Source organism: Melanerpes formicivorus, unplaced genomic scaffold, assembly GCF_026170545.1.
Source record: "Melanerpes formicivorus ecotype bairdi unplaced genomic scaffold, bMelFor1.0.p_v2 SCAF_8, whole genome shotgun sequence".
NCBI lineage: Eukaryota > Metazoa > Chordata > Aves > Piciformes > Picidae > Melanerpes > Melanerpes formicivorus.
Window position 1 is genome coordinate 23,253,472 of NW_027142360.1, and position 9,980 is coordinate 23,263,451.

At 55.3% G+C, this 9,980-nt stretch overlaps 2 protein-coding genes across 6 annotated transcripts; one reads left to right on the top strand and one right to left on the bottom strand.

Annotated features, from left to right (window-relative positions):
• Nucleotides 1-2,754: 2,754 nt before the first annotated feature.
• TMEM140 (transmembrane protein 140) lies at nucleotides 2,755-7,945 on the top strand. 5 transcript variants are annotated; one of them, XM_068142705.1, is made up of 4 exons: nucleotides 2,755-2,863; nucleotides 4,805-4,923; nucleotides 5,417-5,668; nucleotides 6,292-7,945. In XM_068142705.1, exons 3-4 carry the CDS (start codon nucleotides 5,623-5,625, stop codon nucleotides 6,903-6,905), a joined length of 660 nt encoding a protein of 219 aa, XP_067998806.1. In that variant the 5' UTR covers nucleotides 2,755-2,863; nucleotides 4,805-4,923; nucleotides 5,417-5,622; the 3' UTR covers nucleotides 6,906-7,945. The 5 variants fall into 5 exon arrangements, with proteins under 5 accessions (XP_067998806.1, XP_067998805.1, XP_067998807.1 ...); XM_068142704.1 differs by having other exon boundaries at nucleotides 5,491-5,668; XM_068142706.1 differs by having other exon boundaries at nucleotides 5,491-5,668; nucleotides 6,295-7,945.
• Nucleotides 7,946-8,311: 366 nt separating this feature from the next.
• CYREN (cell cycle regulator of NHEJ) lies at nucleotides 8,312-9,804 on the bottom strand. Its single transcript, XM_068141756.1, has 3 exons — nucleotides 9,377-9,804; nucleotides 9,206-9,278; nucleotides 8,312-8,829 (listed from the first exon to the last, which is right to left on the bottom strand). Exons 1-3 carry the CDS (start codon nucleotides 9,802-9,804, stop codon nucleotides 8,608-8,610), a joined length of 723 nt encoding a protein of 240 aa, XP_067997857.1. The 3' UTR covers nucleotides 8,312-8,607.
• Between the last annotated feature and the right edge of the window lie 176 nt (nucleotides 9,805-9,980).

The following is a 9,980-nucleotide window of genomic DNA, read 5'->3' on the forward strand; positions in this document are numbered from 1 at the left end:
TAATCCATACCTCAAAACTTATCGCTGCAAAATCAGGGCTATCGAAGTTTTGAGCATTTGAGAGGGGCTCAACTAGAATTACCAATACAAAATAAGACCTAGATTCTTTGTGTCTGTGAGAAGAAAGGTTTAGCTAAATACTTCAAATACTTTCAAAGTGTCAGTGGAAGGAAATACCCCATACAGCCCCTCTGTTGTGCATTGTGTAAGAAACAAGGAAAAATCACACCATATTACAAGCAAGACAAATTAGACACATAGGCACAAGTCATCATCACAAGGCCTCCCAGACAGACAAATGGCTCAGCTTTCTTGTCAGGGCTAGAACTGGATGCAAGTATGGCGAAGAAGAGCACCTGTCAGGTGCATGCCAGATGCCACAGGCACCTTCTAAGCTAAAGGCTGTAGCCAGCTGGGTACCAGTCACAGGGAATGAGTTCTGAAAGCATCACATCTGATACCCTGTGGGATTAGGGTTCTGTCTCATGGAATCCTGAGTCACACAATCATTCAGTTTGGCAAATACCCTTGGGATCATCAAGTCCAACCGTTAACCCTGCCCCACAAAGTTCACCCTTAAACTGTATCCCCTAGCACCACATCTAAATGACCTTTAGACACATCCAAGGTTGGTGACTCAACCACCTCCCTGGGCAGCCTATTCCAGTGCCTGACTGCTCTTTCTGTGAAATAAAATTTCCCAATGTCCAGTTTAAACCTACCCTGCTGCAGTTTGAGGCCATTCCCTCTTGTTCTATCACTAATTACCCATGAGAAGAGACCAGCACCAGCCTCTCCACAACATCCTTTCAGGTAACTGTAGAGAGAGATGAGGCCTCCCCTTAGCCGCCTCTTCAAACTAAACAGCACATGTCTGGGTCCAGACAACACAAAGCTGTTCAGCTTTGCACTGCCTTGGACTCTGGCTTTTAGGCTGCCAGCAACTTCCTCATGAAAGCAAGAAAAAGCATAGAGCTGGTTTTGTCTTAGTTGTCAGCAGATAACAGAATGGAGGGGGAGAGGGAAGGTAATTTTGTGATTTTCTTCTAAATAGTGATTTCTAAGCAACGTAGAATATGAAGTGAACTCTCTTCTCACTAGTCTGAGGACTTCTACAGGAATCCCTCAGGTACAATGGGGCAGTAGTAGCTGTAGCTGAGAAGGTTTATGAGTAACAGAGTTCTGCTGTGCAGATTCCCTCAGGAATAAGGACCAAGGTCATGACCAGCTTCTGGGAAGGAAGTATTGAAGCTTGGTTTTAAAACAGCAGGCTGAAATAAGCAAAACACTTTTGAATGTCCCATCTCGTCTTATGCTTGACCTGTGATTGCTCCTGTCAGTAGAACTGTAGATAACCTTGCTGTGTGTGCTTTAACTGCACCACAACAAACCAAGAGCTGCAGAGCAGTTCATGCCACAGTAAAGCCATGTGAACGTCCCCTTAACACTCAGAAGGAATTACATTGTTTCAGGAAGCAATTCCAGAAAGGAAGGACTGCACATGAATTTAGTAGCAACTGGCTTCTCAGAAGTGCTTTCCTTTTCCACCCACAGATTCCAGGCCTTACCAGCCCAAACACTCCATCCAATCTCTCCCACCTCCAGGTACACATATGTAGAAGCCCTGCCCTCTTTCTTCCTCTCCCTTCCCCTTTTTCTCCATGAGACACATGGATGATCATCCCCCTGCTTACCGCACACCTATCCTCCCCTGCCAGTCCATCATCAGACAGACTTTGAGCATCTGAAGCCAAAGGGGCAGCCACAGGACACCTGTAAAATGTCCCCAGGAAGAAGAACAGCAGGGCATATTGCATCCAGCCCAACCTCCAGACACAGCCTTCCCTGCCTAAACACCTGGAAGAAAGCAGGAGAACTACCTGCCAAAGAGGCAGTCAGAGATGTGGAAGGAGGCCTCCAGAACAAGGTGGTCAGTGGTACCAAGTCTTTAGCCAGAGGCTGACCGTACCTCTCCCTGTTGGCAGCCTTGGCATCCCAGGAGGTATTACAAGCAGCAGAGACCAAGACCCTGCAGGGAGGAAAACACAAGGCTCCTTGAGAAACACCTCCCTTGTGCTCTTGGATGTGGGTGCCAATATCACAAGCTATGTACCACATGGAGCTTTCCAGACCATGCCTAAATGTGAAATCACTAGGTGGAACTCTGTGAACAGCTTCAAGGCTGTATGTCCCACACATACACCCCCAGCACACACCTCTTTAACAGATCCACCTCCAAGGCTGCTTATAGAACAGGACCAATGGTGCTCATCTGACCAGGAGGACTAAAGCAGGAGGAACTTTGCCCCCCAGATCACCCGTGGCTTCAGGGGTTTCTTTTGCCTAAGTACTATGTCTGTAGGTGAGGGGGAGCACAGAAGAAGCTGGGTCTGGGAAGCAGAAAGAGGGGAGCAGTGTTCAAAGTGCAAGACAGGCAAAGTGGTCAGTGACTGCTGGCAATGTGGAGTCAGCACGGGGGCTGTCAGTCACCGCCACAGAAGTGTCCATACAAAACGAACTCCACTCAGCCCCTATGGACACCCAAGCCACGGCAGTAGCCCAGTTTTCTGGGTGAGTTTAACCCATCCAGTTCTTCACGACAGCTGGCACAGCCAGGAGAAGAAAGTGCAAAGCTGCCCCGGTCACGGCGCCTGGGCTCGCCTTGTTTTCTTGCTCCTCTGTCGTGACGCGGTAGAGGGGGGGGAGCATTGAATCAGGCTCCCACGGCCCTCAAAACCGAAACAGAAAGCAGGCGGAGGGGAGGTGGTAGAGCCCAGCCTGCACGGAGCCGCTCAGCCCAGCAGGGAGGTATCTCAGCCCTCTCCAGCTTGTTTCCGTCCGCACCTAGCCAGATGGGCAGCCCGTAAGTATCCCCCACTGGGTCCTCCGCCTTTTTAATGCTGCTGCCATGGGGGGGGAGCCGAGAGGAGAAGCGGTGCTGCAGGGTGCAAGCGTCAGGGAGGGAGCAGGTCCCATCCCAGCTGCGACACACTTTCGCTGTGTGGCGACTCCTCCACAGCCTGCTCCGTGTGCCGCTGGCTGGTCTCCGCTTGCCGGCAGTCCTTAGCCTGGCAGCAGGCTTTCTTCCCCTCTGCTTTGCTCGCAGCCGATCCTGCCAGCAGGGCACAGAGGGCTCCAGGAGAGGAGCGAGTGGCTTGCAAGCAAAGCGCCAAGTCCAAGCTGCCTTCCTTTACGACCGGTCCTGCACGGCCTTAGTCCCCGCAGCAGCCAGGGAGGGGGGGATGCACTAGAGCCAAGTCTTCTGGAAGGCTCTTCAGGGCAAGGGGAAACGTCCATTCTGTCACCCCTTTGCATTCCACCTGCTCACTGCAGTGAGATCCGGGAGCTCTGCAGATGTCCATCTCTGCACAGAGGCCACATCCTGTGCTGCAGGGGCACGCCTTGGCCTCCCAATCCCTCTGCCTTTGCCCAGGCACTCGGGCAGCAGCTGCTCGCCGCGGGGGGGGGCACGGCCCCAGGCAGGGAAGGTGCGCACCTGCCTACAAGCCAGCAGAAGGAAGGGCCGTGCAGTCCCAGCAGCACAGAAGGTCCCTAAGAGCCCCATCTCGCACTCAGAGCGCTCCTAAGCCATGCACATGGAAGTTCTCTGCCCAAGAGACTAGGACACAGAGCTCTGTCATCATGAAACCCAGTGCCTCTAGCCATGCTTGCCCAGACCCAAGGGGAGTGAAGTGAGGCTGGGGCTCGCTGTGCTTGGGTTCTAGCACCTTGGAGGTAGAGGCTGTACCTCTGCCATCCAAAGGCACACGCACCTCCTTGGAGGCAGCGGGCTTGTAGATCTCTGGGAGAAGCCGCAGCTGGTGATAGCTCTTTCCTGTTTATCCTCTGCTTCTCCAAACTGGCCTTAGGACTGCTGCAGAGCTCTTGGATGCCATGTATGCAGCTGCATTGGTGGTAGGCAGCCAGGCTGCAGCTTTCGTGGCCTCCAGGCCACCTGTGCACTGTGCCTCACACAGGGCATAGGGCACTGGCAACAGGCATGTTTCTGCCTGTGTGACACTTGAGAACGGGGATTTACCCACTGAGCTAGACTGGGCAGGTGGCAGGAGGCTGAGGCAAATCTGCTTCCAGTATGGCAGATGCAGAGGAGTGTCACTGAGGAAAGAAAATAGGTCCTCCTAGACATGAGCCTTCAAGCAGAGAAGGCAGAGATGCCATGGGATTTCCCTAGGCCCTCATACACACAGAGATCACACAGCAGAACAGGCTCCCTGAGGTGGCTCTCCTCCACCCCTGCCACACATTTCCATGAGCTTTCTAGGAAATTTGTTCTCTGCCCCCTCTCTAGAAGGCATGTGCAGCTAGGACAACGTTTCATTACTTCTGCACTTTATGGAGGTGGAGGGAACATGAGGTGACTGAACAAACAGCACATGGTTCTACAAGCCTGCCTTCCACAAGAAACCAGTCTAAAGAAACAGGCAAGGGCTGGGGGGTGGACAAGGCCAGGACTTGGCTGGGCTGTACTCATCCCAACTCCAAGTTCTGATATAAATCCCTGCAGAGGTAGTCAGCTCACCAAGAACCCATCCAAGCACTGTCCTTCCTGTGTAGGCTGTGGAGCAGTGTGGTAGGGAAAACAGTGGGCAGGCATAAGCCCTTCCAGGACAAGGAAAGGAAGAGCACAACGCCCGGTAAGAAAAAGAACATATAGAGACAACCAAGCCAGGAGGCAATACCAAAGACAAGGCAAACTAAAACTGCACAAGTGCAAGGTCTCATTCTGCAGCACACTCTGGGCCTGAACAAGATATTGTCCTGGGCCTTTGTGCCTTCATTGTAGATTCAGAACAATGGGCATCTCCCCTGTGAAGATCCAGCCTCTCCAGAAGCCTGTTGTGAAGAAGACCTCCAAGGGAAGCTACAAGAAGTGGTGAAGGATTGACCAGGGGAAGGGGACAGGTCAGTGTCTGGATGCTGTGACCTCTCTTTCAATGATGTGTGCATGCTCTTCCCAGCCCCTTTTCCTCCTCCTGGAGGAGACCTTTGGGACAGAGAAGCTTTATGCCTGGGCATTTTAAACCTAAGTGCCCCACTCCCAAGTATCCAGGGACAGGGAAGCGTCTCTAGTCACCAGCACCGCAGCCAGGCCCTGGGTACAGATAGAGGCGGGGGGGGGCGGTTCCTTGTGCCACTCTGAGGCTCTACCAAAGCCACAAGTGCCTGTGGGGCGACAGCCTGTGACATCCAGGACATCAGGATAATATACCACTGGGCAATGAGCAGTAAAGACAGCAAGACTGACATTGTGAACTTCCTGAGGGTAGTAAATGATTCACCGGAGATAATGCTTGGCAAAAGCAGGAAAGAGGTTGTTTGAAGAGCCTCAAGCCAGAGGCTGAGCTTGAAGCTAGGGTCTCTGAGCTCTTTGCTCTGTGTTTATGCCTCTGTTCAGACCCAGGTGGCCAGTGCTGTGGTGCTATGTAGCTCTGCAGCCAGTGACAGCCTTGCCTGATGCTACTTTCATAGTTTTCACTGGGAAGCAGAAGCCTGCAAGAGGGCACTGAGGACAGTCTACATTCTGGGAGAAGAGTGAGGAGTTGGGTTTGCCAGGCCATCTAAGAGAGGAGCAAGGATGACAGCAATCACAGGTCTGTCTCCATGACAACCACTCCCCCAGGTCTCAGAAGAGGACAAGTGGCTGCAGGTGGGTCTGGGGTGCCTCTTCTTGCTGAACAACTGCCTGTCCATATGGGACACTGGTCCTCAGGCAACTGGGACTTGGCGGGGAGCAGGGCTGCAGGTGTCAGGTGTCCCAAAACTATGGGAGGTGAGAGAGGTGGGAGGGGGCTGAGGAGCAGGGGGACCCTGCATTTCAAACCCTGTCACGCTCACATTTTATTCAGTAGTCTAAAGATCACAAGGGATGACCTTGTCTGAGCACAACTGAAAGCATTTTGCCAGAACAGCTCTTAGCCCCCTCCTTACCAGTCAGCACTTTTGCTCTCCACCCACCACTGCAGTTTGCTGACAAATGCCTCCCTTGTCCTGCGTGAGGCCACGATGCAAAGGACATGCGTGGGGCTAAGGGAGCCATACTGTCCTCCCAGTGCTGTTCACACACAGGACATCATTAAGCCTCCTTTACTCTGGCCAGAAATGCACCCCCCTTGACCCAGAAACGCACAATGCAGTCAGAGGCAAAACAGAGACACTCCTGCTCTCCTTGCAGGAGAGGTCCCATGATCTCAGTAGCACACGTGCTGAACCTTGGAAAGGTTGCCAGAGCATGCAATACCCCAGTGGTCTCTGTCTCTTTGTGTTTTGCAGCAGGCACCCCCACACCAGGCTTTACAATGGTATCAAAAGAGCACCTAGGCACCAGAATGGCTCTGCTGCACCACAAGTGCACAGGGCACCTGCTCTGTGTGCTGATCCTCCTCGAGGCTGCTGGCACCTTGGCCCTGATGCTCTACGCCCTGCTGTGGGAAGCTGGAAACCTGATCAACCTCCCTGAGAAGCGCATTGGCTTTTACAACTTCTGCCTGTGGAATGAGGCAGTGAGGGAGCTGCAGTGCTTGACGTACAAGCATCTGCAGATGATGGGCATCAGCCTGCGAGGAATAATGCTAGCCAGGATTTGTGTGTATTCCTGCCTGGTCTTCAGCATCTTCTACTGCATTTTTCTTGCATATGTGAAGCGCGCTGAGGAGAGAGAGGGCTGGAAGATGATCCACATCCTGCTCATCATCAAGATGGTAATTCTGTCTGGAGGCCTGGGTGTGTTTCTGCTACAAACTTCACAGTGGATTCACCTCTGTGATTTAACTGGGGGCTTCCTGGCACTGCTTGGGACTCAGGCGCTGCTACTGCTCCAGATTCTCACAGTCGCTATGTACCTTGGCTGGGCCAAGCACACCCCCACCTCAGAGCCCTTCTACTGAGGAGGCTCTGCCCATTGATACTTAACAGTGAAGAAGATGCAAAAGCTATGGATAACCTGATTTAAAACAGCAGCCCCACTACAGCTTTAGTCATTGGCAGGAATGTGATCTTTGCTCCAAAGGCCCACATCCAGCCACACTCTGGCACACTGCTGCGTGCAGCACTCCTGCAGCAACCGCAGCTCAGAAGGCTCCTGGGAATCACAGCATCTGTCATACCCCTCGGCCCGGAGCACAGCATCAAACTAGCAGTGTTTCTGGCCCTGACCCCAAAGGCAGTGAAGGGGACAGATCAGAAGCTGCACAATGGACACAGCCCTCTGGACATAGCCAGCTCAAATATAGGCAGGTGGAGAAGCAGACAGGTTTCCTTCCTTGGAGCTGCCTAAGGGAACTCTGCTGCTTCTCCACCTCCTGGACCAACTAAGGATGCCTTTGAGGCGACTGTGACTCGAGGAGCTCTGCCTTTGCACGCCATCACAGCAGTGGCAGCCCCAGACCTGCACTGGAAATACTCTTTGGCAGCAGCACCTGAACTTCACCTGCTGGAATATCTCAAGTTCATTAGGATCAAGTGGCCCACATCCAACCCCAGCAGCAGCACAGCACCTGGAGAATCAGCCTAATGGCTTCCTGAACACCAAACAGCCTTAGTGAGGAGTGCCTCCACAAGAAAGCAAAGGATTTGGGTCCAGAGTACTCAGGCGGACTGTAAAAGGGCAGCTCGCTCGCAAACCCAGTTCAGACCAACAGACAACCCATGCAAGGGTGTGCTTAGGGAACAGGACAGGGACTGCCAAAGGCCACACAGAAGGGCCCTGCCTGGCCTATCCATAGCCAGAGCAAGGGGATGGGTCTCTGCCATGCCAGTGCATGGGACCACTCCATGCCATGTCTGTAACCTTGCACAGAAGCACCTACTTTTCCCCTGTGCCCTCCAGGGACAAGAGGGTTTATTTTCTCACCTGCTGTGGTCCTTGTGGGGATGTGGGTGGTGATGCTCATTTGACTAAGTCTTCAATAAAGGCTCTTGAACCTGCCCCAGCCTCATGCGAATTGTTCTTCCCCCCCGCTGATTCAGACCCTTCTCCTCCTTTCCTGAACCTCTACACCACAGTCATGTGGTCGGTCACCTCAGAATGGTCCCTGCACCTTCCAGCCTGCTCCCACCTTCTTCATCAGCTACAGGACACCTGCCCAAGCCTGGAGGAAAATTCAGCATCAGTTCTAGTGGGGACAGCCTGCCAGACCCAGCCGCAGCTGTCACACAGGGACTGCAAGGACAAGGGAGTCCTAAGGCTGGACCACAACTATTTGACACTGCACAGCCACCAATGGCCTTCCAAGGCCAGCAACTCCCTACTCCCCTCCACTGCCAACACTGACCCACCACAGGGACGCTCACAGAAAGCCTGATGTTCTTTTTAATCTCTTCCTGCTCTCAGATGCCAAACAGAAGTGAACATAACCCAATCTGGAGCCTAATCCCACTGAACACAGCACATACTGGGAGAAGCGACTGTCTCTTCCTTTTCCCCTATGGCCTTCATGGGCCTCCTATCAGCTTCTCGGGCCACCAACACAGCAGATACAGAGCCCACTCCAGCCCCCCCCCCACACACACACTATGCCCGGTGCTGTGGGAGGGGACACCCTCCCTACTCCCACGTTTTGCTCCTGGCTAGCTGCACAGAAGGCTCTGTTAGCTGAAGAAGATCTCCCTGACGTATTTCAGAACATCGTCTTCAGCATCCTCCACTGTCCCCTCTGTGTCAGCACCAGCGTCAGGAGGGCACAGGGCAACTGGACTGCACTTGCTGCCTTCCCCAGCGCTTCCAGGAGCCTCGCTTGCCGTTGGCTGGCACTCCTGCTCCTCTTCGCTCCCGTGCGGGGCCTTCTCATCACCTTCTTCGCACTGTAGATGCTGACCGATGAGAAAGCAACCACGTTAGTCTGTGCGCCACTCCGGGAGCACCTCTAGGTGCAAAGCTGGCCGACAGCCCACCATGCCCGTGGGACCCTCCTCGTCCCTGCCCAGGTCACGCTGGAGGCTGATTTCGTCCCGCAGCGCCCGGCTCGGCGACCGGAAGAGAAAGGCAGAGCCGCGGGCCCCGGCAGCCTCCGCGAAGCGGGGAACGGGACGGGGAAGCTCAGGAGGCGCTCAGCAGCGCCTCGGCAGAGAGGCTGCCACGGAGCTGGGGCGGCAACGCTCTGCCCGCGACCCGGACACCTCCTGCCCGCCCGGCCACGTTCAGGTACGGCCAGGGCTGCGGCCCCAAGCCCGGGAGTCCCCACCTCACCTCGGCCAAGACAGACAAGGCTACGTCCAGCAGCTCCGCCTCGTTCATGCAGTAGACAACCGCCGTCGCCGCCCTGCGCACCGAGACGATGGGCACTCAGCGCGGGCAGAGCCCAGCCTCGCCCGCTCGCCACCATCGCCACTGCCACTGCCCCCACCCCAGCCACACTACCTGGGCCCTGCTGCCTCCCGCTGCCGCTGCCGCTGCCGCCACCGCCCGGACTTGCGGGACGCCACCGTCGCCCGCTGCTCCCCGGCCGCCCCCATCCAGGCCGGAAGGAGCCGGCGCCGGACACCTGCCGCCACTCCCCGCGCCGCAGCGCCGGCCGCGGGAAGCCCAGCGCTCGCCTGGCCGGCGTCGGCGCGCTGGGACCTGCCGTGCCCGTACAGCTCCCGCCGGCCGCACAGCACCCGTGCAGAGCTAGAGCAGGGCGGAGCTTTGCTGCTGGTGCCGCCGCTATCGCTCTTAGGCAGCCCGCTTGAAACGCTGGCACTCGCTGCTGTCGGCGCCCTGGCGAGACTGGCAGCGCCTGCCTGGCTGGGAGCGTCAGGGGCTGGCTTCACCACGCCCCCTCGACGGCCTCCGTCCGACTCCGTCATGCCCTTCAGTGACGTCCAGAGTCTTCTAGGCGGAGGGCAACGTTGCTAGGAGACGGTGTGTGGAGGTGTAGAGAGTCGGACGCGAGCTTCTGGTCTTCCCTAAAGAATTCCATTTTTTCCCCTAACCCTCCCCTTTTCCTTTTCCCCCTGGGGTTAGTCTTGCGGCTACTAACCCC

Coding starts and splice junctions, on each gene's coding strand:
- TMEM140 (XM_068142705.1), top strand. CDS start 5,623: ATGACAACCACTCCCCCAGGTCTCAGAAGAGGACAAGTGGCTGCAG. Junction 5,669..6,291: donor AAGAGGACAAGTGGCTGCAG/GTGGGTCTGGGG, acceptor TGTGTTTTGCAG/CAGGCACCCCCACACCAGGC.
- CYREN (XM_068141756.1), bottom strand. CDS start 9,804: ATGACGGAGTCGGACGGAGGCCGTCGAGGGGGCGTGGTGAAGCCAGCC. Junction 9,279..9,376: donor CGGGAGGCAGCAGGGCCCAG/GTAGTGTGGCTG, acceptor CTCGGTGCGCAG/GGCGGCGACGGCGGTTGTCT. Junction 8,830..9,205: donor CCTTGTCTGTCTTGGCCGAG/GTGAGGTGGGGA, acceptor CTCATCGGTCAG/CATCTACAGTGCGAAGAAGG.